General features: G+C 38.9%; 1 protein-coding gene across 1 annotated transcript; it reads right to left on the reverse strand.

Moving 5' to 3' along the window:
- Positions 1 to 11,392: 11,392 nt before the first annotated feature.
- On the reverse strand, positions 11,393 to 16,611 carry LOC107219738. Its single transcript, XM_015658063.2, has 8 exons — positions 16,457 to 16,611; positions 16,139 to 16,282; positions 14,991 to 15,616; positions 14,471 to 14,694; positions 13,982 to 14,123; positions 13,239 to 13,353; positions 12,119 to 12,592; positions 11,393 to 11,947 (listed from the first exon to the last, which is right to left on the reverse strand). The coding sequence occupies exons 1-8, from the start codon at positions 16,465 to 16,467 to the stop codon at positions 11,788 to 11,790; spliced, it is 1,896 nt and encodes a 631-aa protein (XP_015513549.2). The 5' UTR covers positions 16,468 to 16,611; the 3' UTR covers positions 11,393 to 11,787.
- Between the last annotated feature and the right edge of the window lie 432 nt (positions 16,612 to 17,043).

The raw sequence follows: 17,043 nt of genomic DNA on the forward strand, positions 1-17,043 counted from the left end.
TCGTTTCGTATGCTCGTCCGATGAAGGAATACAATTCTGTCCATTTATGACCATGACTGAGGATATAACTGCATGTCGTTTCTGTAAGTTTTGACAATATTTGATTAGTGTATTCGATCTGAAACCTCAACCGATACACCGCGTTGTAAAATTCACCCCGAATATAAACGAAACTAGAATGCTATACGAGCGGAACAAATAATGTTCGATCGATCTCCATTTCAGGTAAACACTACATTGTAATTTCAGGCTGCATCATTTAACGGCGGGTGAAAAGATACGAAAAACTAGCGCGACATATCCGAACAGTTGTCTGATAATTTTTTTTTTTCTGCAAGATCGACAGGCCATAAAATTCCGTAAGAGAAACGAAATCAGTAGACGTTGAAAAGATACCTGGCAAGTAAGAATCATATCGATGACGTACCTGTTCATCTTCGTGGAGAGGCAATCGGAACACCTTCGACGTCTGTTCTGTATGTTCGTCTGATGAATGAATACAATTCTGTCCAGTTTAAACCAAGACTGCTGATGTAACTGCAGGTCGTCTCTGTCAGTTGGAACAAGATTCCGTTAGTTTATTGAATCTCCAATGTCAATGGGTGAACCGCGTCGTAAAATTCTCTACAAATTCAAACAAAAATATAATGATAACGTGAGAGATGAACGATGTGCGATCGCTTTCCATTTCAGGTGAACAGTACATCGTAATTTCAGGTTGCATTATTCAACAAGGCGTGCAAAGGTACGGAAAAATTAGCTCGAGGTATCCGAACAGTTGTCTGATAAAACTTTGTCTCCGCAACATCGACTGGCCATAAAAATCCATAAGAAAAACGGTATCATTTGGCCATGAAAATATAACCGGCAAGAAAGAATCATATGGATGACGTACCTGTTTATCTTCACGGAGAGGCATTCGGTACACCTTCGACGTTTGTTCTGTATGCTCGTCTGATGAATGAATACAATTCTGTCCAGTTCAAACCATGACTGCTGTTGTAGCTGCAGGTCGTCTCTGTAAGTTGGAACAAGATTTTGTTAGCGTATTGAATCTCCAATGTCAATGGGTACACCGCGTCGTAAAATTCTCTACAAATTCAAATAAAAATATAATAATAATGTGAGGGATGAACGATGTGCGATCGCTTTCCATCTCAGGTGAACACTACATCGTAATTACATGTTGCATTATTCAACAAGGCGTGGAAAAGTACGGAAAATTGGCTCGAAGCATCCAAACACTCGTCTGATAAATTTTTTTCTCCACCACAGTACACGCTGTAAAACAGTGGATCGCGAATCGACTGGCCATAAAATTTTGAAAGAAAACTGAACCTATTTCCAAATTCGAAGAAAATCTCGCAGCCTACACCACAATTCTACTTTCAAACAATATTCTGATAAACTTATGCCATCACCAATGAATACAGGCGTCAAAATAGTCTTACTCGATGATAACCGCTATTCGTAACAACCGACGCCAACACTCTTTCTCACTCACGTACGCAAATTGCAACGAATATTCACTTCATTCTTAATATCGTGATTGGTAATTCGCCACTCGATTACTACGTAGATCGTAGCAATTCTCTTCATGCAAACAAATGTTGGATTGAAACTCACTCAACGGCGACTGCGAATAGAAGTCCCAGAAAATTCGAAGCTCGCGTAGCAACTGTCTGTTCTGAGAATTCGGTGACGGATGACGCTGACGAATTGAGAAGTAGAAATATTTGAGTATCGGACCAATCGAAGACTCGCCTTCTCCCGCCGGTTTCTGATTGGCGGAAATTGAACCCTGCCGCAATGTACCGCACTGTGTTTTTTTTTCTCGACTTGCCGCTCAAATCGGGCGCAGCCATATTGAGAAAAAATGTGAATGACGCTTTTTACATTTTTCTTGATATATCCGAACGATAAATTGAGTTGTCGTTAATTATATCGATCAAACTGTCAACTAGAAAATTATCACTGTATTTTGCTATTTTCCGACTGATGTCTGATAACTATCCTCCGCGACAGTACACGATGTAAAACAATGGATCGCGAATCGGCTTGCCATAAAATTCCGTAATAAAACTGAACCTACGGAGTAATTCGAAGAAAATCTCACAACCTACACCACAACTCTGCTTTTAAACGATATTTTGATAAACTTACCATAACAGATGAACACAGACGTCAAAATTGTCTGACTCGATAATAAATGCAATTCGTAACAACTGACACCAAAACTTTTTTTCACTCACATACGCGAATTACAACGAATATTTACCATAGTTGTTATATCGTCATTCGTCATTCGCCACTACATTATTTCGTAGATCGTAGCAATTCTTTTAATGCAAGCAAATGTTGGACTGACACTCACTCAACTGCGACTGCGAATAGAAGTCTCAGAAAATTCGAAGCTCGCGTAGCAACTGCTTGTTCCGAGAATTCGGTGACGGTTGACGCTGACGAATCGAGAAGTAGAAATATTTGAATATCAGACCAATCGGAGAGTTGCCTCCTCCCGCCGGTTTCTGATTGGCGGAAATTGAACCCATCCGCGATGCTACTGTGCAGTGTTTTTTTTCTCGACTTGCCGCTCAATTCGGAGCAGCCATATTGAGAAAAAATGAGAATGACGCTTTTTAGATTTTTCTTGCACATATCAGAATGATGAATTAAACGACAAATAACACGAGACGATTTGTTGCCAGCTAAATCCGAACGATACATTGTATTTTGCTATTTTCGAACTACCTATCAAACCAACATTGTATACATCTTGCAAACAATGCTAACAATCACGGCCAACTCCAAACGAAATACGTTCGTAGTTGAATCAGACGGATGAGTATATTACGTGAGGTTGATCGAAATGAGTCTCGTTAATAAATGGATCATCCTGTGCAATATCTAGGCCATTAAACGACCATTTAGAAGTGTCACGACAGCTAATCAGGCCTGTTTCGCCCCGCGAAAAGTAGCAGTCAGAACCTGGTTTTGATCGCGATTCGAATCTTTCATCAGGTTTGATACGATCACACAAAGAGAACCAAACGTACCTTGTAGCAGTGATGGACTCTCCAATGCCAATCTTTCTATTTGCCGGGCTCCGTGATCTTCGGGGTTCGCTGCATGATTAACCATCGAACGCGATCCGCGGATTTAATTTAGGGGTAGAGCCTGGTCACTGCGCTGAGAAGGCCGGCGACTGCAATCCTCCCCCCGCCGTGGCGTACTTTTTTTTGCACTTCTCGGAAGCTCATCACGCCACCGACTAGCAACAGTGTCGGTGTAGAGTCACTTGTTACATCTCCCGTCTAAAAATTGCGCAATACGTGACGGTCGCTCAGCAGTGCCCTACACTTACCAACCTGATCGGTAAGAATGTTGACAGATTCGACAACGTACCTGGTTCTTCCTCATGAAGAAGCAGTCGGTACAGCTGCAACGTTCGTTCTGTGTGCTCGCCTGGTCACGGAACGCAATTTGGTTCATTTCTTACACTGCCTGACGATACTACTGCAGTTGATTTCTGCAAGTTCGTATAATATTTCGCTAGTACATTAAATATCTATAATCAGTGAGAACACTGCACTGACCAATTCAGCACAAATTCAAACAAAAACCTTATGATATCGTGAGGAATAAATAACGTGCGATGTCGCTCTGTTCAGATAAACCTTGATTCGACTTTGAGCAATCACGTGAGAAGAAATTTCTCAATTTCCAAGCTGCTGCACTCATCTCGTAGCGGTTTCTCCAACGTTCGTTTCGGCATGAGCATGGATCACGTCAAAAGCAGTGAACTGTAATGAAAATGAATGGAAACATGTATTCAAACATTTAACGCAAGTCAATCGTATTTGCGTGTAGTACTTCTGAGTCGTAATATTGATTTCCTAGGTGGATAATTAATCATTAAAAATCCGTTCGTCTGCTCACCTATCGTTTTTGTTTCGTTAAAGTAGCCGTTCGTGTGCCTACGTCGTTTCTCAAGAAAACCAGATTGACCGACCTGAAACAGAAAAATCTATCTGAAGAAAGGCTCGAAGAAAATATTTAATGCAATAGTTGTTGGCAGATTGTTTCGATTGCAAAAGAATATTCTTCTTTGAACAATCGATTATCGGACCAAGAACCATTGCAGCAAATATTTTCTTCAAAATAAGATTATTTCCGTTTTCGCAACCAGTGACGTCAATGAAACCGGATCGATTCACCTGAAACAGAGAAATGCACGTTGTATTGAAAAATGATTCACAATTTGACTGAAAACAAAACGTAATCCTCAAAAGAGTGATTTTTCCAAGATTTCTTGCAAATTGCATTATTCGATACTAGAAAAGTATTTGTAAAACGAATAAGCAGTTTGCGGAAACTTGTTGTAACGTCTGTTTGCCAGTTTGTTTGTTTCATAATTTTAGTATAAGTATAATAGGATAAGATTAAGTGACCTGAAAAAAAGTATGAAATTATAGCTGCAACAGACAAAAAGTGTTATTAGCACAATAAGGGGGGGGGGAAAAAAAAATGACTTTACCGTCACATTATATAGGAGAAATAGAAAATTATCGACCGTAAAAATGCTTTGCATAATCATCATCGTCATTTCCACATTCAGGATTTTCATTCCCGTGGATCGGAAGATGCCGCGTTTTTTCTCAGAGTCAGAGGGTGTGTCAAGTCAGCGCGCAAAAGGCAGCGATGTCTAACTTGCACACGGGTTAAAAACAAATAAAAAAAAATTCACGTTAGAATTGTTGATAGCGTTCGCGAAATCGACGCGCTAAAAGGCGCGATCGATTGATTCGGAAGAAGGCACAACTTAGAGTAACTGGACTTGTCGCATAATCCTTTAGAAAGAAAATCCGCATCAGCGTCTTTACAATTCCGACACATTGCGATGCTGATTCTTTTTCTCAGATACGAAATCAAGTCCGGGCAGGGGGTTGGGGGAGGATGAACAGCATGCATTGTCTGGCGTGACGGTCGGCGGTCCTCTTCGACGCGACGTCTTCGGGCTCAGCATCTCTTCTCATCCAGCGCACCACGAAACGCGTGGATGATTCAGAGACGCGTTCAGCCCATTCAGGCGATTACAGAAAGTGGCATTCGGAGGAACCGGCAAAGTCAAGACGTCGGGAGAACACGCGAATTTCAGCATCATCAAAAGTTACCACGACTGAACAATAATTCTGCAATCGCCTGACGCTGTGGAATGTACAAAAGTTAGTCACTTCCGGTACATCGCGACCTGCCTACCCTCGCCTGATTCCCTGTATCTTCGAACCACCCAACGGAGTTTTCGAAATATAGAAAATAAAAGAAAAAACAAATAAAAAAAGGAGAGACAGACACTCGCACTCACAATCATAAACAACCGATCCCATTGCATTCCCCTCCCTACCTGCCCGATTCAATACCTATATACGAGCTAACGATTGTCACACTCTTTCCAACACAATCATTCTTCTCCAATCGCCTCGTGGTTGTGTGTGTGACTTACTTGTTCGTCGTGTACCTGTAGGGAGGAATCTGTTCCTGTACCGCCACCCGCCAGCTACTCTTACACTGAGTAGTTTTGCGATTACTGGAGGGCTCGTGGTACAAAAACGACAAGAAAATAAAACGGGTTAGACATCCTATATGATGCTTAACAGCATCTTTCTAAGCGAGCTAAACCTGCAATTGTTCAATTCGTGCTGGCTGATGTAAAACGGAAAGTAACTCGAATAAAAGCATGCAATTGAACTGCGTTAACTTGTGCCAGACTTTAGGAGTTAAATCGATTACAGAATCGTTGAGAAATAATCAAACCTCAGGTAAATCCACCGCTTAAACGACAATACCTCGAATAATTTCAAAAGTCAATCTAATTTTGGTTTTGCAAGTGTCGAGTAAGCGAGGGTTCCCTGTCGCGATGCTCATTCCGCTTCAGGCAGCGGGCAACGGTTGTGACAATACTTGGACATTGCTCGATAAGATTACAAGGAAATGATTCGATTGACGAATGAGCTCCGCTGCCTTAGCGAATGAGCCTATCCGTGCAGCTAAGCGAACATTTTGTGTGACAATTTTTACCGCCACGCCACCTGACAAAGGGACACCAGGGAAGAAACAACCAAACCCAAACGCGTGCGACTCACGGACGTTTCCGATTATTCCAGGGGTTACTCGGATGTCTCTGCTTCCGAGCCATGGCGCAGTGTCCCCAGCAAATTCCAACAGTCATCAAATGTGTCAACGTCACGTTTTTCCTTTTGCTCATTTCCTCGAGGCTTCTCGTAGTTGAACTGAAAAGTCAATCCATATCTTTTGCTCAGTTCATCTATCGAAGTTTGTTCAACAGGTATCGGCACGGTCAAAGCAAATTAATTATTTTACATTATTTCTTCAAATAGGCATATCGTTGGTGTTACATATTTTAACGTAATTCGATGAGTTTCTTTTGCTTGAATAGTAACTCAAGGATAGATATTTCTCTTACCCGTCACAGGCCCCTTTGCACTTCGACGTGCGTTATTTTCGCATCATCTTATTGGACAGCTTCAGGATTGCATGCGTGCTCGTTGCGCTGAAGTGTAAGAGAATACGCATGTTAAATCACACGATAAATTCGGATTTTATGTAAGCACACGCCGCGCCGCTGCGTGTATCGAAAATAATTGTAACTTCGAAAGAATGATCTGCAGAGTGTACAAATGAAAGACAGAAGCACGCGTAAGTACACAGAATTGAAAATCAGATGTAGTTCAGAACGGAGTGAGGAGATTATGAATAGACAGCTGGTAAGTAAAAATCGTAACGATAGCGTACCTATATTTCCCCATGAAGAATCAGTCGGTGCAGCAGCGACGTTCCTTCTGTATGTTCGTCCGATCAAGGAACGCAATTCAGTCCATTTATAACCATGACTGACGTTATAACTGCAGTTGAATTCCGTAATTCGGTGCGATATTTTGTAAGTGTATTCAAACTGCATCATCAACGAGTACACCGCATCGTAAAATTCACTACAAATTGAAACAAAAATATAATGATAAAGTGAGGGATGAATGATGTGCGATCGCTTTCCATCTCAGATAAATCCTACACCGTGGTTTCAGGTTGCATTATTCATCGAAGCGTGAAAAGGTACGAAAAACTTGCTCGAGGTATACGAACAGTTGTCTGATAATATTTTGTCTGCAACATCGACCGGCCATGAAAATCCGTAAGAAAATCGGTATCAGTCGACCATGAAAATATAGCCGGCAAGAATCGAATCGAAAACGTACCTGCTTATCCTCGTGGAGAAGCAGTCTGTGCACCTTCGACGTTTGTTCTGTATGCTCGTCTGATGAAGGAAAACAATTCGGTCCGTTTATGACAATGACTGACGATATAACTGCAGGTCGGTTCTGTAAGTTGGAACGATACTTTGTTAGTGTATTCAATCTACAACATCAATGGATACCCTCATGTTGTAACGATGTGAAATTCACCCGGAATACAAACAAAACTGGATCGCTGTATGAACAGAATGAATTATGTGCGATCGGTTTCCATTTCAGATAAACACTACATCGTAATTTCAGGTTGCATTATTTAACGGCGCGTGAAAAGATACGAAAAACTAGCTCGACATATCCCAACAGTTGTCCGATAATTTTTTTTCTCTGCAACATCGACAGGCCATAAAATTCCGTAAGAGAAACGAAATCAGTAGACGATGAAAAGATACCTGGCAAGTCAGAATCATATCGATGACGTACCTGTTTATCATCATGGAGAGGCATTCGGCGCAACTAGGACGTTCGTTTCGTATGCTCGTCCGATGAAGGAATACAATTCTGTCCATTTATGACCATGACTGAGGATATAACTGCATGTCGTTTCTGTAAGTTTTGACAATATTTGATTAGTGTATTCGATCTGAAACCTCAACCGATACACCGCGTTGTAAAATTCACCCCGAATATAAACGAAACTAGAATGCTATACGAGCGGAACAAATAATGTTCGATCGATCTCCATTTCAGGTAAACACTACATTGTAATTTCAGGCTGCATCATTTAACGGCGGGTGAAAAGATACGAAAAACTAGCGCGACATATCCGAACAGTTGTCTGATAATTTTTTTTTTTCTGCAAGATCGACAGGCCATAAAATTCCGTAAGAGAAACGAAATCAGTAGACGTTGAAAAGATACCTGGCAAGTAAGAATCATATCGATGACGTACCTGTTCATCTTCGTGGAGAGGCAATCGGAACACCTTCGACGTCTGTTCTGTATGTTCGTCTGATGAATGAATACAATTCTGTCCAGTTTAAACCAAGACTGCTGATGTAACTGCAGGTCGTCTCTGTCAGTTGGAACAAGATTCCGTTAGTTTATTGAATCTCCAATGTCAATGGGTGAACCGCGTCGTAAAATTCTCTACAAATTCAAACAAAAATATAATGATAACGTGAGAGATGAACGATGTGCGATCGCTTTCCATTTCAGGTGAACAGTACATCGTAATTTCAGGTTGCATTATTCAACAAGGCGTGCAAAGGTACGGAAAAATTAGCTCGAGGTATCCGAACAGTTGTCTGATAAAACTTTGTCTCCGCAACATCGACTGGCCATAAAAATCCATAAGAAAAACGGTATCATTTGGCCATGAAAATATAACCGGCAAGAAAGAATCATATGGATGACGTACCTGTTTATCTTCACGGAGAGGCATTCGGTACACCTTCGACGTTTGTTCTGTATGCTCGTCTGATGAATGAATACAATTCTGTCCAGTTCAAACCATGACTGCTGTTGTAGCTGCAGGTCGTCTCTGTAAGTTGGAACAAGATTTTGTTAGCGTATTGAATCTCCAATGTCAATGGGTACACCGCGTCGTAAAATTCTCTACAAATTCAAATAAAAATATAATAATAATGTGAGGGATGAACGATGTGCGATCGCTTTCCATCTCAGGTGAACACTACATCGTAATTACAGGTTGCATTATTCAACAAGGCGTGGAAAAGTACGGAAAATTGGCTCGAAGCATCCAAACACTCGTCTGATAAATTTTTTTCTCCACCACAGTACACGCTGTAAAACAGTGGATCGCGAATCGACTGGCCATAAAATTTTGAAAGAAAACTGAACCTATTTCCAAATTCGAAGAAAATCTCGCAGCCTACACCACAATTCTACTTTCAAACAATATTCTGATAAACTTATGCCATCACCAATGAATACAGGCGTCAAAATAGTCTTACTCGATGATAACCGCTATTCGTAACAACCGACGCCAACACTCTTTCTCACTCACGTACGCAAATTGCAACGAATATTCACTTCATTCTTAATATCGTGATTGGTAATTCGCCACTCGATTACTACGTAGATCGTAGCAATTCTCTTCATGCAAACAAATGTTGGATTGAAACTCACTCAACGGCGACTGCGAATAGAAGTCCCAGAAAATTCGAAGCTCGCGTAGCAACTGTCTGTTCTGAGAATTCGGTGACGGATGACGCTGACGAATTGAGAAGTAGAAATATTTGAGTATCGGACCAATCGAAGACTCGCCTTCTCCCGCCGGTTTCTGATTGGCGGAAATTGAACCCTGCCGCAATGTACCGCACTGTGTTTTTTTTTCTCGACTTGCCGCTCAAATCGGGCGCAGCCATATTGAGAAAAAATGTGAATGACGCTTTTTACATTTTTCTTGATATATCCGAACGATAAATTGAGTTGTCGTTAATTATATCGATCAAACTGTCAACTAGAAAATTATCACTGTATTTTGCTATTTTCCGACTGATGTCTGATAACTATCCTCCGCGACAGTACACGATGTAAAACAATGGATCGCGAATCGGCTTGCCATAAAATTCCGTAATAAAACTGAACCTACGGAGTAATTCGAAGAAAATCTCACAACCTACACCACAACTCTGCTTTTAAACGATATTTTGATAAACTTACCATAACAGATGAACACAGACGTCAAAATTGTCTGACTCGATAATAAATGCAATTCGTAACAACTGACACCAAAACTTTTTTTCACTCACATACGCGAATTACAACGAATATTTACCATAGTTGTTATATCGTCATTCGTCATTCGCCACTACATTATTTCGTAGATCGTAGCAATTCTTTTAATGCAAGCAAATGTTGGACTGACACTCACTCAACTGCGACTGCGAATAGAAGTCTCAGAAAATTCGAAGCTCGCGTAGCAACTGCTTGTTCCGAGAATTCGGTGACGGTTGACGCTGACGAATCGAGAAGTAGAAATATTTGAATATCAGACCAATCGGAGAGTTGCCTCCTCCCGCCGGTTTCTGATTGGCGGAAATTGAACCCATCCGCGATGCTACTGTGCAGTGTTTTTTTTCTCGACTTGCCGCTCAATTCGGAGCAGCCATATTGAGAAAAAATGAGAATGACGCTTTTTAGATTTTTCTTGCACATATCAGAATGATGAATTAAACGACAAATAACACGAGACGATTTGTTGCCAGCTAAATCCGAACGATACATTGTATTTTGCTATTTTCGAACTACCTATCAAACCAACATTGTATACATCTTGCAAACAATGCTAACAATCACGGCCAACTCCAAACGAAATACGTTCGTAGTTGAATCAGACGGATGAGTATATTACGTGAGGTTGATCGAAATGAGTCTCGTTAATAAATGGATCATCCTGTGCAATATCTAGGCCATTAAACGACCATTTAGAAGTGTCACGACAGCTAATCAGGCCTGTTTCGCCCCGCGAAAAGTAGCAGTCAGAACCTGGTTTTGATCGCGATTCGAATCTTTCATCAGGTTTGATACGATCACACAAAGAGAACCAAACGTACCTTGTAGCAGTGATGGACTCTCCAATGCCAATCTTTCTATTTGCCGGGCTCCGTGATCTTCGGGGTTCGCTGCATGATTAACCATCGAACGCGATCCGCGGATTTAATTTAGGGGTAGAGCCTGGTCACTGCGCTGAGAAGGCCGGCGACTGCAATCCTCCCCCCGCCGTGGCGTACTTTTTTTTGCACTTCTCGGAAGCTCATCACGCCACCGACTAGCAACAGTGTCGGTGTAGCGTCACTTGTTACATCTCCCGCCTAACAATTGCGCAATACGTGACGGTCGCTCAGCAGTGCCCTACACTTACCAACTTGATCGGTCACAATGTTGACAGATTCGTTTTTTTTTTTTTTGTGCACACTATAGTGTACAATTTTGATTTTCGTTTTTTACGATTTTTCCGAGATACACAGCATATTAAATAGTTGTCAAGGATACGAAATAGGAGTAAAATATCCTGAAAAATTGATTACCGCTATTTATTTTGTAGAATTATTCTCACATTTCAAGAAATACGCAAAATTGGAAGAAAAAATTCAATTCCTGAAACATGCCCAAAATATCTCAAAACCGTCGAATAAGTATTTTTTCACTCAAATAAAGGCACTCTGAGTCAATATTTTCATTTTAAAGTGAACAGGTTTAAATCCGACACGCTAGGTAACTTCTGAGAAATGTAAAGAAGCCTTTCTTGTAGATTAACAAAGAAATTGATCATGATTTTTGCAATTAGAAAGAAAAAAAAGAATAGAGAAAATTTTAAGATAACGGAAAAAAACACAGTTATGAAATGGATATAAAGTTAAGATGTTATTTTGGCATTAAATAAATTGACAAGTACCTCTAATTTACTATACAACATCCAAAAATGATTGGTACATTTTTTTCCTGACAACTAATGACAAATAATAATAAAGATATATAATTAAGAATTCCTTCAACTATTTAGGCGGTATAGCGAGTCGACATAGGTGAACGGAAGTAGTAAATCTTTGTGACAGTGATGAAGATCAAAGTTGAGAACGTGATTTTTGCCAGGACCGCTGCATTTAATGACATCAAACTGGAAACTCGGGCGACTTAATTCAACCTTTAAACTGTAAAAAAAAGGATAATATTAGTTCATAAATATACCACATATTATTCAAGCCCATAACTTTAACATTGATAAGTGGACTTGTCCCGTCAAATAAATTAATAAATTTAAAAAAATGTATCAAACAGAGTATTTGAATTGTATCAAATGTCCAAAAAATTGCTGTCATCACCTCTGTAAAGTCGATTTCAATTCATCACAAGCATCATCAGCCAACCCTTTATATTGGCACACAAACAATACCAGTTCACGAGATCGTATTAACTTTTCAATGAAAGGTATCAAGTTTGGTGACTTTCTTGATCTGCCCAAGCTTTTGAGACAAACTCTTCTGAGCTTGAGATTTTTGGAGAGAGTTTCGAATAAACGAGGTATTTGACACAAGTTGCTCTGTTCAATCGAGAAGTCTTTCAAGTTGTGGCAAAATGTCAGCATTTGCATCAACTCTTTTGTGTAACAGCAGGTTGGTTGCGGCCCCAAATTTACTAGCCTTAATTTCTCTAAATTTTTACACTGTGCGGCTATTTCCACGAGGAAATGACCATTTTTGATCGGGATTTTCACCAGGTGCAAACTTGTAAGGTGTCTCCAACCTGCGATCATGCGAAGCGCGGCCAGATCCCACAATTGTGCGTCCTCTAGTATTCTGAAATTATAACATATATTAGTGAAATGTTCTCATGTATTTCACGTTTATTTTATATAGGTACCAAATTACAATGTAGACTAAAATCAAAATGATAATAAAAGTGAGAATTGTTGAGTACACACGATAAATGCGCCATGTTCCCCATTTGCAGGATCAGAATCAGCGATTTTTTGCCACATGTATAAATGACTTTCGCAAACTGCATTTTTTTTATCTAGGACTTTGATGAAAGTTAAATCATACTTCATCTCTAATAATTCTAATTTCGTTTGACATAAGACAGAATTTATACTGATATGCAACCATTGCCCAAAATGATTGTGGAGTTCAAATGATGTAGATTTCACGATAATATTTTACTAATCCATTCTAATCCAAGATCTCAAAACAGTGTTTCCCTTATAAATTTAAGCGCAGTTGAAAATGATCTAACGTTATTATTGGAATCAGCTTTGTAGTACAGTTTCAAAAAATACCTTTTCACCCTTTGATATTTAGTTCACGAATTCAACTAACGCTCGTGTACAGAATAAAAATGCAAATATCGAAAACGTCAAAATTCATGAGAGTCGAGAAGTGTTATTCATGGTAACATTGGCTACTGCTACTACTTTAAATTATCTGTTTAGTCAACATTAATTACCCAGCATTTATCGTCAATGCTTTTACATTTGGAGTATTTTCCACTATTGCATGGAAACATGAAGTTTCTGGTTCTAAATCCTCGTCCTCAGAATCTTTATATTTTCGCTTCATACCTGTTATCATCAATTTTGATAAGGACCCCAAAGTCGACCATGATGGCATGAAAATAAATTATAAAAAAAGGAGAATATTATTTCTCTAAGTCAAGTTTTCAAGTATCATAGCACTAGCTAAAGTTAACAATGGCATGGTCACAACACTCAGAACTTTTCAGACCATTTAACCCTTTCAGTCACAGTAGCCACTATCAGTAGCACGCTTTTTTTCCTTTGTTGTATAATTTTTTTATATTCCATTCCAATATATTCTGACAAACTGAATCACGTGACTGAAAGTCAAGTCTATGCGGAAAAGTATAAAAAATGGATGCGAATACTAGTGAAATTCATCATTTAAGTCACTGTAAAAGAATCAGGAGATAAATTTCAGCGGTCAATAAGTGAAGTATCTTTGAATCTTTATCTTTACGTTGATAGATCAAACGTGATTCAATCTTTCAATTCATTTCAACTAGTTGAGAAGGAGCATTTTCAATTTGACAAATTACCAGGCTCCTGTAATTGAAGTGTATCATCATTGGAGTATTTTCGAATATAACAAAGATTACTTAAAATTCAGTTTGAAAAAAGCCATGTAAATATTTAAATATAATTATTCACACAATGGAAGTGAGCTACTTACGATTACTTATTATTATGTTGGACAAAACAAGTTCCGTCAAACTTGGAAACATTAATAATACCAAATACAGCTGGGAATTCTGCTCTATGCTCTGGTTCACGTTCATGTAATAAATTGGTTGGCTTGGATTTTCAAGCAAGAGCTGTAATGTTTAGAAGGTTTCAATTACCAAATCATAGTACGAAAAAAATAAAGTGATTCAAGAGATCATGGATGAAAATAATAATTTTTCTTGTCAATGCAAGTAAAAATAAAATCTGTTACAGCCAAAGTAGCGGAGGTTTCATTGTGATCGAAAAAAATTACTCAAAATGCGAATAATAAATATTTTTGTGCTGTTGATTACAGTTTTTCACGCAATAGATTGTATTACACAAATTTTACTGGACATCTCTATCAGTCATCATTAAGCCTTTGATTCATTTGCACTACTTTTTGTAATTAATTGACAAGGTTTATTTTCAACGAGTCCGAAACTTATAACTTTACCTTTACATCCTGAATTCTTGGCAAGAACTGATCTGGACCGTTATTTTTAGACAGAAAGCAGTTCCTGTTCAAGATTGTATGTTTGGAAATCCTCATCAATTCCTCCAGTATGGTTTCAAAACTTATGCACTTTTCAACTTTCGACATCGTTCGCACAGTTTCCCAAGCAGAAGCAGTGTGAATAATGTTCTCGCTTAGGTACTTAGAAATTTTAATGTCATTTTCTGTGAAAAACGAAAAGTCATTCAATAGAATCGGATCATGAGTATGTGAGTATGTGTTGGCCTATTTGCCAAATTGGTAGATCACATATCAACAACAAGTTTGTACTTTACAATAAATTTAATTATGAATGTGCAATATTCAAATAATCTTGGATCAATCCTGAACCCCTCTCCTTTGAAATTTCGATTGAATTGATTGTACTTTTCCTGCAGTTCGGAGAACTATTGCCGAGATTTCAAATGAGTTTTCAAGATAGCTCTTGTCGTACATCAAGTACAGTAATTTGGATACGTACCGTAGTAAAAGTAACGCGTGTTTCCGAAATCACCTTTACTAAGCCTGATCCATCGTTCAGGGTTTGGCACCATAGCTAAGATGATTTGTTCAAGACAATCCGTATCACATCCAATACATGCTATTAATCGGAGTTTGTGCATGATTTTTGGTATTCTTAGCCAAATACATTGACATTCAGAGTCTAAAGTAAAGTATGTCTGTACCAAACGGAGTTCTTCCAAATGAATTATTCCGTTGAACGACCTGATGAGGTGCCACTTGTCATTTACATTGCACAATCTTATGGACAAGTGGGTAAGTCTTCTTAATGATTCTACCAATATTACGTGATACAGTATTTCGTTTTTACATTCAGTCGGCCAAGTGATAGATATTTTTTTCAGCCTCTCTAAAGAGTGCAACAGATTGAAAAATTGCTTGCAATCTTGAAATTGAACAGTTGACATGTCGAGTTCGATGAGATTTTTTGCCTCGGAGATACTTTTCAATATCTCCTCTGGCTCTGGGCAGTACATGCCTGCAACATTCAAGCGCCGTATATGTTGACATATCTGTTTGTTGAAGACATATGAGTTCACATCTGATTCTGTTGTGAGATATCCATCTTTGGAGAAGTCTAAATTCCTGAAAATAAAAAAAAATCTTTTAAAACTCACATTCACACAAAACTCATACCTTCTTATTATGTAATATTTACATCTTAGAGATTAAACACATTAAACGTATGTATGGCCAAATATCGAAATCCATGAATCTCAAATGTGCAAGAGGCCTTGACAGCCCCATTCTACACACAATTCTGAACAAAAACACTCCAACACATTTTCATTTGAAACAAAAATAAAGAAATTTCATGGAAAATCGTGATAGCAAATTCGTAGAAATCATGCCATTTCTTAATTTCTGTGTCAAATGAAAATGTATTGAAGTGTTTGTGTTCAGAATTGCGTACAGAATGGAGCCATTAAGCCCTTTTTCGCGTTTGAGATACGTGGGCTTTGATATTTGGAGGTATGTACCTCAACGTTGAAATCGACCATAGCATCCCCTTAGAGTAATGACGACCGATTCAGGTACGCAAATAAACGTACAAGTGATGTAAGAAAAAATATTCTGTAGCCAAAATTGCATGCACATTTTACTCACCTCAACGCCCGTTTGTCATTCAACACAAGTGTATGAAGTCTCCTACAGGAATATGCCAGAGGCAACCTCTCTCGGATATTTAAGCTTGAAATAATTTTCATTAAAATTTCGTCTGGAAGATATAAAATGTTCCAAACTTCCGTCCTGAAAAAAGAAACTAAATAATCATTTCATCAAAGTCGATCAAAAACCTACGCCTAATAGTCACATATTCCGACGTTGAAACAAATGTCATCCACTAATTTTCTAAGATCAATTCTCACACATAAACCGTCGCGAGTGCATTGAATCATTAATCGGCTCTCTTCACGCACATACCTGCAACTCATTTTCACGTCTAAAGTCCGTTTTGGACCGCGTCTAACATTAAAAACAATAATTTCACTCGAGCACGATTACGTTCACATACTCGTCTCGTCACAGGCAGTTATTAGTGCGAAAACCAAACAGAATACCTGCTGAGCTCTGTCTCGCCAATTTCAGACTGGTCACTTTGAAAAGAGCCGGTAGCCGATTGTTTTGATCCTTGGCTAACCAATGACAAGACGCTATTTCGGCATAAGCTTTACCGCGAAACGTAGCATTCCAATATTTTAACCAATGGTCTACTTCGACTGGTTGCACTGTTTTACAGGCAGCTGATCACAAGTTTATGGGTTTGTAAACATCTGCGTTATAATTTTGAAGTGAAACTTCTTTAGGTAACTACAGAATGTTATGAAATGCTATGTTTTGAAACCCCCAACATACACCTATCATCGGTCTCTTTCCTTTGAGTGGATCTTGGTACCCCCACTCTTTTGTGCCCTAACACAAAAACTTACAAATTGCATGTTTAATATTTCAAATAAAAACTGAAAATCGCTAATTTTCCCTAACCTCATTTGTGTAATTCTTCTCTTCTC

This window comes from Neodiprion lecontei, chromosome 7 (genome assembly GCF_021901455.1).
Source record: "Neodiprion lecontei isolate iyNeoLeco1 chromosome 7, iyNeoLeco1.1, whole genome shotgun sequence".
Classification (NCBI taxonomy): Eukaryota; Metazoa; Arthropoda; class Insecta; order Hymenoptera; family Diprionidae; genus Neodiprion; species Neodiprion lecontei.

Coding starts and splice junctions, on each gene's coding strand:
- LOC107219738 (XM_015658063.2), bottom strand. Junction 14,124..14,470: donor CAAGAATTCAGGATGTAAAG/GTAAAGTTATAA, acceptor TAAACATTACAG/CTCTTGCTTGAAAATCCAAG. Junction 13,354..13,981: donor CAACATAATAATAAGTAATC/GTAAGTAGCTCA, acceptor TGATGATAACAG/GTATGAAGCGAAAATATAAA.